The sequence below is a fragment of the Lissotriton helveticus genome, chromosome 1_2 (genome assembly GCF_964261635.1).
Source record: "Lissotriton helveticus chromosome 1_2, aLisHel1.1, whole genome shotgun sequence".
In the NCBI taxonomy this organism is placed as follows: Eukaryota; Metazoa; Chordata; class Amphibia; order Caudata; family Salamandridae; genus Lissotriton; species Lissotriton helveticus.
In genome coordinates this window covers 142,953,941-142,969,104 of record NC_136058.1, presented here as the reverse complement: position 1 = coordinate 142,969,104, position 15,164 = coordinate 142,953,941, and the positions used below count along the sequence as shown (strand labels likewise).

At 44.9% G+C, this 15,164-nt stretch overlaps 1 protein-coding gene across 4 annotated transcripts in view; it reads right to left on the bottom strand.

The window, feature by feature from the left end:
• The window catches only part of USP24 (ubiquitin specific peptidase 24), a 2,099,319-nt gene extending 2,084,493 nt beyond the window's left edge, over nucleotides 1-14,826 (bottom strand). For 2 of the 4 annotated variants that reach the window (XM_078670143.1, XM_078670156.1), the window contains exon 1: nucleotides 14,400-14,826. In XM_078670143.1, coding sequence (XP_078526269.1) covers nucleotides 14,400-14,666 — 267 coding nt within the window. In that variant the 5' untranslated portion in view covers nucleotides 14,667-14,826. The remainder of the gene's footprint in view (nucleotides 1-14,399) is intronic. The other 2 variants (XM_078670149.1, XM_078670163.1) reach the window with 1 other exon arrangement.
• Between the last annotated feature and the right edge of the window lie 338 nt (nucleotides 14,827-15,164).

Here is a 15,164-nt window from a genome sequence, read left to right as displayed (position 1 = left end):
TACCATTTCTTGGGACAGATCGGTATTTTGGGGTTTGCCTGGGGCCGTGGTTTTGAAAGCAGAGATTTGAGGTCAGCAAAACAACGATTGTGGAGGTTTATAATATTGTTAGCCATTTCGGGATTGTCCCCCTGAAGATCATATGCCAGCATCTCACTATATGTGTTGCTGATTTTTATGTTTACCTTATCCCTTAAAGTAATATCCTCCACAATTTCGGACCATTTTAGTCTCTTCCTATCATTGGTTAGGAAGGCATCCCCAGTCTGTGAAGTGCCAGGGTTCTCAGATCTCACTAAACCTGGTAAATTTAGTTTTAAGGACAAGGGGTTGTGGTCACTTTCTGGGCGGGGGAGAACTACCATGTCCATCATCAGGGGCCAGTCTCCTAATTTTAATAGGATATAATCGATACGGCTTTTTCTTAACCCGTTATCGAATGTAAAATTTGCTTCCTGGTCTGATTTGGCGCGGCCATTGACAGCCCGAAAGCCCCTATTGAGGCAAAGAGCCGTCCAATTTACTGCTGCCTCAGTGGCAGTTACTGGTTTACAGGGCAACAGTTCAGGAATACCCCATACTGCATCCTCCGCGTAGCCCCAACTGTCCCCTGAGTCAAGCAATGGCTCGAAGGTGCAGTTTAGGTCTCCAGCTAGGAGGGTTACAAGATCACTATCAAAATCGTCTAGAATGGGATCCAATGTTTCCAACAGGAGAGGGGAGCGGCCTCCTGGCAAGCCTCGGGCATATACGTTAATCAAGATCATATCCCGACAACCAGTCTTACTCAACTTAATGATAAGGAGGTCAGGGTTGTGTACTGTTATTTCTGTGGAGTGAAATCCCAGGGATTGTTTCACCCAGATCAGTAAACCCCCAGAAGCTCTCCCTTTCGGACCTCTAATTGCAGGTTTAAAAAAGTTGATATATCCCTGTCTAAATGTTGGTTCAGTTGCCCAGGTTTCCTGGAGTAGGATAAAGTCATATCTATCTATAAACTCCAGCCAGTCATCTGAATGAATACGACTTTTAACCCCCGCAACATTCCAGGAGACAATGGTGAGTAGTTCTGGGGCATGGGCCACGAGGGGTACCACCAGGTCCAGGGCTACTAAAGCATCCGGACTATTCTCAGCATCCCACCCATTTGTGGTACACCCAGGGGTGCTCCGAATTTTCCCTGTCTTCCGGGAGACTTCTACATCCCTTAAAGGTAATATGGTAGTACTTGCTGTTATTGGAGCCCCCATTCGCTCTTCCTCTACAATTACAAATTGCGAAGGCTTGTTACACGGCCTAGCTGGCAGAGACCCAGGATTTACTATGTGGTCAATTATGCAAGACCGAGAGTTGAGTCAATCATTGGCCTCAAGATCAGATAATGGGCCAAATTGATTGAAAAGAAATGGGAAGAGCGTGGGCTGGGGAGTCCTCGTGTCATGATTCAATTTACTTTTAAGACATAAAACTGCCCCTCACGCATTATAGTGCATCACCACGTCAGCGCCACTTTAAATCTCGGTCCTGTCTGGCGCTTCGATTTTTCAGGGACTGTTGTGGCCTTTGTGACTTCATTCTAATCCTAATCCGCAAAGTTGCTGAACTGGGTGTTTTCGTGTGCGAGACCAAAAATACCACATAAATCTTAAGGCAGGGAAGTAAAATAGAACAGGAAGCGGCAAGGGGCCGGGATTGGGCACGGTCGGAGTAGCGTGGGCAGATGGCGCGAGGCGCGCCTGGAAACATGAAACCACAATGGCTTAAAACGAAGCGAGTTCTCGTTGAGGAATGGAATTAGACTCCGGCTGCAGGTGCGCACGAGGACCAGGCGGCTTCCGTAAGAGGGTGTTGAGCGTCGCAGCTGACAGCCCGCCACACTGGCTCGGTATCTGCGTCCAAGCCGGCGGGACAGACATCTGTTTGCATCTGGCGCGGCGCAGTGTGCGTTCGGCGGAGGGGCTGAGCCCGCTAGTTTGAAGATTGTAATTCTGCTGGAAATGTCAAAAAACAACCCAATTTATGCTTTTGGTGTGATTTCTTAGCAAATTATCTCTGGCTGACTCATTCAGACACCCACGGAGTAGCCTGGGTAAACAACTGGTAATTGGATGTACACTGGGCCGCCATGACCCTGTACCGAAGACGGAGGGGAGGGCGCCGAGCTCGTGGCGTCTCAGAGCTCCTACCGCGTCACACCTGACCATAACTTCTTGTCTTTTATTTTAAAAGTTTCCAGAATTTAAACATTGTTTGCTGATGGGTAATAACATGACGGGTACCCTTGGCAGGATCCGATATCAGTATGCCCACAGTGGTATTAACAAGGTTTGTGCAGAAAATGCCCCCGGAATCCCGCCGCGGCCGCACCGGAAGTCAGGCAAGGTCGCCTGTGACGGGGGCGGGGCCGCGTCCGGACAGGAAGAGGAGGCAGGCGGAGTCAATGCGTCTCGCGGCCCGGGGCTCCTGTGAGCGGTGGAGAGCCCCGGGGCCGCGCCAGCAGGAGGTTGCGCGCCGCGTGCTGAGAGCAGAGTCCCCCGAGATTGGCCAGGTAAGTTCAAAAGGGCTGGGGGGGCTTGGTGCACTCGTGTGTGTGTGTGTGTGTGTGTGTATGTGTGTATGCTCGTGTGTGTATGTATGTGTGCAACGGTGACGGCGGAGGGGGAGGGGGGCCTAGGTGCACTTGTGTGTGTGTATGTGTGGGGGGGTGTGTCTCTGTATGTATGTGCGTGCATGGGCGCTTGTGTGTGTGTCTGTGTATGCGCGCATGCGTGTGTGGTGTTTCGAGCTTCCCAGGAGACAGCGCCTGGCCACAGATCGCGTTCGCGTGTGCGTGGCAGTTTCAAATCGCCATGCGCATGGCCAGGATTGTCTCCTGGGAAGCAGACACGGCAGCAATAGGTTCTCGGCGAGAACGCGCTTCCGCGCGCTTAGCCGAGACCTAAAGAATTGTTTCTTGAATATAAAATAGTTATTTGTCATGATGATTTCTAGGAGTTGGACCAAAAAATGTGTAGGTATCCAGTGAGGTGCCGGACGCTTGTCAAATGTGGTGCCTACTTCATCTATCGCCTGGGTTTGGGGAATTGATGTGTAAAGTGATGATGCGTCCAATGTGACGAGGAACTGAGTGTTGGTATTGAACGTTTGGTCGTCTAGCAATTGTATAAAATTCATAGAATCTCGCACATATGACTTTGTTTCTTGGACCAAGGGCTATAAGAAGTGATCGATGAATTGATTGGCAGGTTCGAGTACTGAACCGCACCCCGATATGATGGGTCTCCCAAGCGGTTTTACAAGCCTTTTGTGCACCTTTGGTAAGGTATATATGGTGGGTATTCTGAGATCCTTGTTGATCAGGAACTCTTTCTCTGGTGAACTCAAGAAACCTTCACATACTCCAGCTCCTGCCAATGTTTCAATGAGGGCTCTGATGTCCATTGTGGGGTCTCTTGGTGTTGTGCGATAGCTTTCCTGTATTTGTAGTTGCTGCTCAATTTCTTCAATAAAGTCTGTTGTATTTTGTACCACCATTGCACCACCCTTGTTGGCAGCCTGTATGATGATGGAGTTGTTCTCACTCAAGTCTTTTCATGCTTGTTTTTCCTCTTTGGTGACATTGTACCTGATGTATTGTCTTTCGTCAAGTGATTCCATCAACTCCTGCATGACGATTTGTTCAAAAGCCAGGATACGTTGACTCATGCAATAGGTACCTGGCGTGAAGGTGGAAGCTGGCTTAAAAGGTGTAGCAATATCTCTAATATACATATACTTACCTCCTTTATGTATCTATATATTTTCTATGTAATTATGGATCTATATATTTATCACTTTCTTCTAATTTAGCATTTCCAATGCACTACCCTTTTACTCAGCCTATACTTCACTCAATATATCTTCTAGCCCAACCTTCTGACTCATCTCAAACTTCTTCTACTACTCCTTCCAATGCACTACCCTATCTCTCATCCTATACATCTATCAATATATCCTCTACATCCACTCTCTCATTTATCTCAAACTCCATACCACTAATATGATTGCCAAAATAAACCTATCTAGACTCTCTCCTACTCTACCCCTCCTTCCATCATCTGACACCTCTTTTACTATGCTGATCCCCTAAAACCAACATTTCTAAACTCTTTCCTCTGAGTCCTCCCCTCCAAAACTCCTTTTTTCTCATCCTAAAGCCTCCTCCTATTGCTAAGACCTAAAAAATTTAAAAAATCTTTCACTCTTTTATCCCTCCACTATCCTTTTCAATCGAAATTAATAGACTAACATGTTCACTTCTCAGATTCCATATTAAACTATACTAATATACTACCCAAATAACTGAATAACATATCCACCACTGAAATTACTTCATATTTCACCATATTAATTCACAACTAATCCTTTCTAGGCTTCCTGAAAAGCGTGCGTCAACAAGCGCTATATAAATACAAACCTTTGTCCTCCTCTATCCTTCTGCTATCATTCCAAATCCAAATAACTGACTAACCTATCCACCACTTAAAATGTACTTGCATGTTTCACTATACTAATTCAACACTAATCCTCTATGGGCCACGGAGTAGCGTGCTACTCGCTGAAACAGCGCTTCGACGCCTCGTCAGGGGTGGTAAGCGCTATATAAATGCATTTACAATACTTCCTGAAATTACTGGGGGCATGTTGGCAGTTTTATTGACACTTTTACATAGAAATCATACAAAGTAAAAAAAAATAATATTCGAATTCATTGTGGAGCGCAAATTTGTCACACAGTTTGTATCCTTGGCCAAAACGAAACCTAATGTTTAAAAATCTGACAGACAGTACACCAGCCCCACTTGGACACAAAAATGTCCTTTGATATTTAAAGAGCAAGATCAGGAAAACACAAATAAAAGCCATAGAACGTATATGAGCAAAAACCATACAGCCTATCAATGTAGAAACCGCTGCCCCTGTGTGATGCAGACCCACAACAAGTCAAATAATCTGTAAAACAGAATGGTAAGGGTAAAATTCTCACCAAATACTGTACTGGAAGAAATTTACTTTCTACCAGTAGCAAACAATTATTAGGTTTTGGATACAACTGGGATCATCTGCGCTACAATAATGTGGTAAACAGATACAAAAGGTAGCTTTTTCCAGTTGGTTTCAATATGATATTTTTAAAACAAACAGGCAGCAATTGCCCTTCCTTGAGAAGTAACGAAAGTATTTTGACAACTGCAGCAAACACATTAAGATCTGAGCCTCTTAAAATTAATCTTCAAGCTATTTTTTTCAGCAGAAAAGTGTCTTAAGACAGAGAGCTGTGCAAGTGCCTCACCATCAAAACAAGTTAAAAAAAATGTCAATTGCTTAACATCTAGTCAGGTGCATTGTTTTTTCTTTCGCAGAAATTAAACATCCCATGGTGATACACAGCCAATGCTCATTAACAGACTTATCTTTCTGCCCACATCCGCTTAACTAACGAAATTGTACAAAATCATAATAAACCAATTATATATATTTTTTTTTTAAACACACGACTGCACCGTGACGCCCAGGAATGAACAAGGTTGCCATTCAGTGTGATAATGTTGGCATGACTCGTGTCCAACTAGGATAAACTGCAAAGACACCATCTTTGGTAAAGCACATTAAAGTACAAAAATAAAATAAAAAATGAACAAGTTGTACAAAAAGATACATTTAGGTTAGTAGACTTCGACAAGTCGATAACTACAGTGGGTTGTATTTCACATTTTTCTAAAACAATTCTCAAGCACAGCTAGACTATTAAGGGTTTCATAGGACTTTAACCTATGTTCTGACCCGACGCCACAAGTATTTTCAGCAAGCATCCTTATACACGATTTAAAACAGCTTTAGCATTTCTCACATCAAATTATAAAGCAGTACAGTTATCAATGAACGCACAAAACAAAACGTTATTGACATAACACTATGTGGCATATGTAAAACAAATCACTCAACTACAAACCACAAGTCTTAGGACAATGCACTCATGATTCACACTGAAGACAACTCACTACAAAAAAAAGCCCTTTCGATACTCACATAATGCAAATTCCGATACCATGTAATTCAACTTTCAACCACCTGTTGGTGGTATCAGCATTAATCCAACAGATTTAATCAATTCTGACAATTTTTTAGGTGCAACCTCTCAATTAAATTTCAAAACAAAAGTCTTATTTTTATTCTAGTTCTATCCTATCATTGAGTGCATTTCTCCGTCAAAATTTAGCCAATGCTTTATCAACAGAGTTCAAAGAGTTGATGCGCAGAATCGAGGTTGGGAGTGTACCACAGAATGGGAGGCCCTAGAATAAGAATAGCATTCTTTGCAAGACAACATTTAAATCAAAACCATAAAGGATTATTTAAAATAAAGAATCACTATAGAATTGAAAAAGTTAGGAAGTCAGATTCAATTCAGCATCAATAATGCAGCATAAATCTACTCGGTTCACAAGTCAAAGGAGATTTTAAATATGAAAATCGGTAAAAGGACCAACTTTTACTCTGCCTCAGAGGAAAGTGTCGAAATATCGCAGACTGAATACACAGACAGACTTAAGTGTAGACTGTTCAGATAGAAAAGCAAGAAAATTCTGAGTATAAAGTCGGATAACAGTCTGACGTAAGGGCTGCTTGTTTGAAAGGCAATGAAAAGTCTGATACACATCCCAGAACGGGCACATTTCATAGGATTCAGACAGTGCATAGAAACGCATATTGGGCATGGTGAGATAGGGCTGAACTAACAAGGATAAATGACATGAATCAATGAACATTGTAGAAAAAGTGCTATGTAAAAAAAATACTTTCAGAAAACACTTACATTACGAATAATTATTGAACAAAAAATAAGGGTATAAAGAGGCAGGCCAACCATAATTTGGTGACCCCGTCTGATAATACCCTGCATCCATCTCCAGGGATACCATGCTGGGTCACCAATATGGTGGCTGATCTTCAGGCAAGCCTGGAGCAAACTATTGCTTCCCATATAAAACCTCTGGTGTCGAAACTGGATAGAATAACCTCCATCTTAAACAATAGGGTGGTAGGGACAACAAAGTCAACAAATCCCCACGGTAATCTGGTACCCTCTGCATCTGGTGGTACGTCCACAAAGGCCCCTTGTTCTGAAGTAGTTAAGCCTAATATCCCAGTAGTGTTGAACAAAAATCTAGGGATTGCAACAACTACCCCCAAGCCTGTAAACCCAGTACCACCCCCCACACCAACCACCAATACACTAGGTCATACCTCTCTGCCTGCAGTTGAACCCTACTGGCAAATTTAGACCACATTCTAAGGAGGGTAAAAATCTGGGAACAACTAGTATACCATCCCTAGTGAGGTCTGCTTTGCCTAAGGCAGTCTCTTGTCAATTGCAGCCAATAAATGTGTCCCCGGAAGCACAACCATATGTGGTTGCCTTAGTGGGTGTCCCGGCCCTCAGTGAGGGGAAAAGAGAACATGAGATAGACTTATATAATAAGTGTATTCAGTGGTTGAGTTTAAACAGACCTTTACCTCCCAATATCTCGGGTGAAATACTGGCGGTGAGAAGAAGAGACTGGATTGGAAGGGGCCCCAAAACAGTGGCAGGAGATGTTGTTACAATTAACTTTAGGGACTCTTCCGCTGAGGACCATATCTGCAAAGCCCCTCCCTATAGAGATTCCCAAATATTCCCTTTGCACCGGTCCTACTTCTATCCTACCCCTAGTCGTAAATTGGCCTACCATAGGAGGCCCCAACACAATAGAAATCGCCACTCTCCTCTTAATAGAATTCACAACTGGCAGACATTTGGGGAGGGTACCTTTCCACCTATTCCTACTTATCCGTTGCAAGCCCACTGGAGCAGGTTTAGTGTTCTGGAGGAGGTTGATTGACTTACTCCGAATGGCACCCCCCCATTAGAACTTAACAACGGCAACCTAGCGGCGGGTTCTGCATCAAAGGAAAAGATCTTACCCTCGACTATTGGCGATGACCCTTATCCTATTGATGTTATGAGGGTGGGGATTAGTGTAGAGCAGAGCCCGGATCAGGGACTTTCAAAAAAACAAGGGGATGCGCAAGGCCTAGAAAAGGTAATGGAAGGATGTATAAAAATCCTTTCATGGAACGTAGCCGGGATAAAGAGTAAGTTACTTGTACCGGAGTGGTCCTCTTTCATGGCCACACATGACATCTGTTTGATGCAAGAAACCTGGTCCCTGGAGGAGAGTGCTAGCCCTGGCTTTGCGACTTACGATATTCCTGCAGTTTCTGGGGGCAAGGGCCGCCCCTCGGGTGGTCTATCCATATGGGTAGGTACACATTTAGGTGTACAGGCTACCCACATGGAAACAAATTCCCCAGATATCCAATGTGTCTACTAATGCCTGTTGATAAATCTCGAGTGGCTATTATAAACATCTATTCTAGGCCCACCATGAATGGAAAGGAATCGAGTACTATTAAAGCGCTTGACCTTTTTATTTAGACACTTGATCCTACAACTTCGATAATTCTTGGCGGCGATTTTAATTGCCAGTTCGAGCCCCTGGGTGGATCCGAGATGTGTGACCAGGACGAGGTCGATTCGCTCTGGCACATCCCGGCCCCAATGATTGTCCCGGTAAGGGCCTGGACTTCGTTAGTATTACAAATTAAATCCTTTACCCTTGCAATGTCTCTGAGGGCATGCAATGGAAGGTCCAATAACGATAGTTCCGGCCTACCTACATATAATAGGATTAACCGTACTTCCATCATTGACTATCTCATGCTGGAAGCCAAACATTGGGACGAGTTCAAAGACTTCAGGGTTGTTCCAAGGCACGACAGTGACCACAACGCTTTGGTCCTGACACTGAAGCCTGGTGCATTTGGTTTAACTAACCCTGACTCTAGCCCTAAAATGGCAGTGCCACCTTTTATTATATCCAATAACAGGAGAAGGGTCAAATGGCCTTCTTGTGTGGACTCTCCCACCCGACTTGCAGAAATTTACCCCGCTCATAAGTGAAATGGGGGGTTCTACCACTCATGGACAGGTTATAGAGATCCACAGAAAGTTAGTCGTGAGTCATGGGGATGTATTCTATCCAGTTAGCGGGACCAAGTTGCCTAGGGCTAAAACACATCCCTGGCATGACCATGCCTGTAAAAAAGCAAAGAGCGATCTTCTTGCAGCAATCAAATCTAAAGATACCTTAGAAATTCGAGCATCTAGACTGCTGTACAAGAAGGAACTCACCAGGAGCAAGAGCGAGTGGGAGGAATCTAGATGGGATGAGCTGAGACAAGCACTCCTCTTAAAGGATGCTAAGACCTTCTGGGTCATCGCCACTTCTACGGCGGGAGGTGAGAGAGAGGCTGGGGTCTCGAATATCGCTCCCTCAGTGTGGGAGGCGCATTTTAAGGCACTCTACACAAGTCCTAAGTTGGGGGCATATGTGTGCCAAGGTCGGGACAAGTTGCCTAAAGTGGCTACGGTCCTTTGGACCTCTTTGGCCCAGGACCTCCCGCACGAGCATAGACTGCCGGGGGTCTTGGGGCCCGGGGCTCTTGCCCGTCAAAGCCAGGATACGATGCCAGTCCCTGGGATTTCCACGGCCCCAGACCTCCCGCACGAGCATAGACTGCCGGGGGCCTTGGGCCTTGGATACCAGATAGAGCTGCTGGATGCCCACGAGAGGATTCCCACTAATAACCTAGACTCCATTTCCCTTAAGGAAGTTGAATCTGCAATTGAGAGACTGCTCCCCAATAAAGCTCCAGGTCTTGACAAGCTCCCGGGGGTCCTTTTCCGTTCCCAACCAAAAATCTGGGCTCCATACCTGGCGGTCTTGTTTAATGCGGTCCTACAGGTTTCTGCATTACCAGAGACCTGGCTAGGAGCCGAGATTGTTCCAATTTTTAAGAAGGGCTGCCCGCTTCTCCCATCTAATTACAGACCAATCAGCCTACTGGATACCACCCAGAAACTGATGGGCCGAATTTTACTAGACAGATTACTGGGCTGGATGGAGGAGAACAAAACATTGACCACCCTCCAAGCCGGATTTAGATCAGGTGTCTCGACCATGGACCAGATCTTCCGGCTCCAGGTCCTATACTGGAAAACTGCAAGAGTAGAGGGTGGCAGCCTCTACCTTGTTTTTGTGGACCTGCGGGCCGCGTTCGATCTGGTTCCTAGGGAGAGGCTCTGGACGGTGTTGGAGGAATTAGGTCTCCCGTCCTAGTTATTGGATGCCCTAATTAGATTTCACACAGGGATTTATGCACAGGTGAGGTGTGGGAGGAACGGGGAATTATCAGCTCGTTTCCCTGTAACCCGGGGCGTACGTCAGGGCTGCGTACTGGCCCCCACTCTTTTCAGCCTATATGTTAATGGTTTGATAGATGAACTCAACGGTGTTAGGGACAATAATGCTCCGCGCCTGGCTACCGGCAGGGTGCCCGCTCTGATGTTCGCGGACGACACTTTGTTGCTGTCGCGGACGGGCATCCAGCGGGTCCTGGACGGGTTTGTGACCTTTTGTGCCTCGCGGGGATTGGAGGTTAACTTGGAGAAAACCAAGTTTATGATCTTCAATCCCCCGAGGCATACCCGTCCAAATCCCGCACTGAATGGCACTCCCTTAGAACGAGTCAAGACTTATTTACCTGGGGGTCACGTTGACCGAGCAGTTTGTATGGGACCATCAAGTCTCTAAATCTTCCCTGAGACTGGCGGAGATTATGGGAGGCATAGGCAGATTCTATAGAGCCTCAATATTCAAACCAGTTGCCCCTGTGCTCGAAATTTATAAAACACAGGTGAGGTCTGCAGCCTTGTATGCTGCAGAACTTTGGGGACACACGAACATACATAATCTACTGAAGGTAGAACAGGCCTTCATGCGCAATCTGGTTGGCCTTCCCCAAAGCACGCCTCTCATACCACTACGGTTGGATATGGGCCTGGAACCCATTAACGAACTGGCAGCTGCACGACCTCTGCTCTACTGGAGAAGGCTCTGGTCTGTGCCAGAGCTTGTATCCTTTAGAGCAGAACTCATTGCAATTTGGGGGCAGCTAAAGAACAAGAACATACCCTGGTTAGTTCATGTAAAGGCTCTCCTCTATCAAATTGGTTTGCCCCAACTGTGGGACACACCGGAGGACAGCTGCGCGAGGACGCAAAGGTCTGTGTTAGTGGCGGCTGTAAGGTCTCACAATCTTAAAAAACTGTATTGCTCGACTTCCTTGGGTAGGCTGTCTACTGAGTTTCTACTAATGAAAATTGAACCAAAGACGGATGTATTCCTGGACTTTGTGCAGCCCCTACTTGCAAGAAAACTATACACCCAACTGAGGCACGGCTCTATACCGATTGGGGCATTGACATCCAAATGGGCAAAGTCGATGGAGGGCAACTGTCCTGCCTGTAATAATTGTAGGGAAGACATTGTACATATTCTCTTTTTCTGCCCGGCATATAGTGAAATTCGGAAATGTTGGATTATCCCATTGTGTAAAAACTTAGGTCTTAGACAATGTGCACAAGCTTGCAGAGTCTTAACATACGATACTGCCCCTCCCATTGTCTTCGCTGTCTCCCGATTTTTATATGACATGTGGCGGAGAAGAACTGTTTTTATTAACAAAAAGTAATGGCCCCTTGCTTTTCTTTCTCATCTTTGACAACTCAATGTTTAATAACTTTTTAAATTGTCAGTATTTATGGTTTTATTTCTGTGCTTGTACATATTTTATTGCACTTTTATGGGCATTGACCGAAATAAAGTAATGAGAATAAAAAAATTATTGAACACCCTTTACCCTACAAAGAAGGGAAATTACATTGAACGCTGAAGAAAACACAAAACAATAAGCCATTAGATAAGAGTAAATTACAGCTGTGGCCTGGGCAGCAAAGGCCTTGAAAATGTTTTTTGCACGGCACATCTCCTGAACACATCTTGCTTCTCTACGAACAAATTACTAAATTGTATTTGCGGCTTCTACAGCATCAAGAAAATTAAATCTAGTTAATTATCTGGAGAAAAAAAAACAGCAGCTTGAAACAAATGTGAAAGCTCATTCATGAGAACTAAAAGCAACACTTTCTTCAGCAGCTTTAAAATGGATGTCAGTGCAAGTAGGCTAAGGCCCAGTAATGTTAATTGTTGTCGTAGTTAGGATAACGTAAACACAGCTTCAGAAACATTATTCTAATTAATACAAAAAAACTCACCAACATGCTGTTGGATAAAGATTTGTACAAGCTTTGAATCCAACTATGATTCATCCCGACTCCCACATTTTGTTTTCTTTTAATGCCCAGGTTTTTTTTTATATACTCAAGAAGTTCTTCATTTCCTGTACCCTACAACTGTTTACACAAAGGGCACATGATTACTGAAGAGAGTCATGTCAAAGAAATCTTGAAAAGTTTCATCTGAACTGCAGCTTTTTATTAACCATCTCATTTCCAGGTTTTTGAAAATGAACCAATTAACACGATTCCAAAAGTTGTTTTGCCTGAGACTCAGTGTGGGCGTCACTGATATTTCTCATCATTTACAAAAGGGCAGATTAAGCGGACGCAGCACAAGGGAAAATAAAAACTGGATCAGAAGTCAAACTGAAATTGGGCATGATGTAACAAGAGTAACAAATCTCAGAGTTCCCTGCACATCGAGAACTTCCAGTAGTAACTAACCGACCCAAGTTTATCTATAAACAGTGGCATATTGGAGTGAAGAAAAATTCGAATTTAACGAGAGCATCTATGTATCGCTATTCGCTGACCACCACTAGGGTAAACTATATCGAAACTGGGTAATTCTAAACAGAAGTAAGACATTTTACCCTCACATGATTGTCCGATTTCTGATTGTTCGATTTCTGATTGTTACCAACATGAGTGTGTTTCTACGTATTCTACACATTGCCACTAGGTTGCTATTGTCAATATACATTTCGCAATGCATGATTAGATTTAGAAATCTGATCTGGTTCAACATACATACTGTATAACTGCTGAGCAATGAGGCATTCCATAAGTGATGCTGCCGCCTTGCCAGTGTGCTGCATTAGTATTTGCGTTTATTGATCAAGAAATCTTGCACACAACACGCAGATAGTACCCAAGATACTGTTTGCAGATGGCTGTTAACATACAGAAGTTGTTGTAATGGTATATGTAGTCTAAAGAGTGGAATGATAATGATAATTACGCACTTGTATAGCGCACGACTACACGGAGGCATCTCGGCGCTTGTACGAATACCGCTGAGGAACCCTTCCTTGCCTTTCCCTGTGAGGTGCCCACTCCTCGGCACCCCCAAGGTGAAGCCAGGCATCCTAGCGTTGTTGGGGCCGTTGTGGAGATTACGCAAGCTATTGCCCATAGTTTGACTTATGATTAGAATAGGCACCGAGGTGAGAATTATCAGGTCCGAGGAAATTGAGCCCGAGACCCACCGAGGCGGGAATTGAACCCCGGTCCCAGGCCAGACTTCTGCATCAGGGTCTGCCGCTCGAACCATTGAGCCACACTTCTCAAACTAGACAAGACAAACTAATAATGTATTTTAAAAAATTGTAGACAAATACATTTTTTCCGTTTGGTGTGGTAAACCCATCTAAACAAGAATGCCGTCTTTTATTGTATATTTTAATTCTACAGTAGTCCTCAAGAGCCCGCCTTATAATTGAAACCCTGGTCGACTCCATCTGAGCTGGACACTGCTTGCCAGATAGGCTATTCATCATTGTCTACCAACAGCGTTTGGGAAATACGGTACGCATTTAATGCGTGTTTACAGCCTTCTCCCCATAGTGGGAATCTCAGGGTGTTGGTGCTGTAGTGTTACTAAGCGTATACTTGGCAGTAGGAAGTAAGCTACTGCTTGCCGAGTGCGCCAACCTGTGGGTGTATGCCACCTGGGTAGCTTCCGTTCAGTGCATCATAGGATACTCTTGATCAAGTTGCCTGTCTCTAATTTCGTGCAAATGTAGATAGTTACTAATAGAGTCCCTTACTGTTCACGTTCATTGATTGCCCCCCCCCCCCCCCTATGGATGGGAACTGTCGAGCGAGCAGACCAACCTCTCGCTCACTACACTTAATCTCCCACGATATTCACAAGGCGCATCCTATATGCTACAAGACCTTGATTGCTCGTAGCATATAGGCTGGAGGATCCTGCTGTGTTTTTTTTCCTGAGATGGGGGACATCACCATGCGTAGTTACTGGGTGTGGATACACACACCATGATGCTCAGATGGCGTACCCTGCCCATGTCGGGTGTGGTCTCTCTAAACATGCTGTCAGTTGCTTCCCCTCCTGATTTCATTGCAAAATAGAAAGCTTCCTTACATTCCTTACCTCACTGTCCACTACTTCATGATAGGCTGGTGGAGGGTCGAAGCCTCCTCGCCCGCCGCGGCTGCCCTCGCCACTGTCCCCGCGAGGGCCGCCGCTATCCATGGGCTCATACCCGCCGTAGTCCAAGCCCGGACGCTCGTTTGTGAGCAGCGCCACCGCTTCATTGATATCATTTTTTGCCAAACGCAATGCTTTTCGGATAGCACCAGGGTCAGCGAATCCCATGCACAGCAGGGTCGTGGTATGCTGCTCCTCTTCGCTCTCCATGTCACCCGTGCGCACAATCTCCTGGCCACTCACTGAGCTCCGCACCTGACACTTACGCTCCTGCGCGCCGCCATCTTCCTGGCCCTCCCACTTCCTCCCACTACCTCCCTTTCGGTGAACAGATCGAAGCCACTGGAGCTGCCAATCTCTTGTCACGTGACCCGACAAAAACTGATGGAGCGCAGGGAGTAACATCGTGATGAAAGACATAGAAGTAGGACACAAAGTAAGCACGTTACCCAAGCAGCCGAGTAGACTATATAGAAAATAACAATGGCGGTGTCTACCATTCTTTTCTGGCGTATACCTCTCATTGATAAACCATGGAGGGTTGATGTTTTTATGAATTTAAAAACCTTTCTCTAATTTGTTTCAAGACCTTATGCCATGGTCCACCTAAATTTGGATGAACGAAAATTAAAATGTTTTAACTAGTTGAATATTTTTTTGTAGAAGGTAGAATCAGGTCTGGTAATTTTGGAAATCTAAATTCAAAGT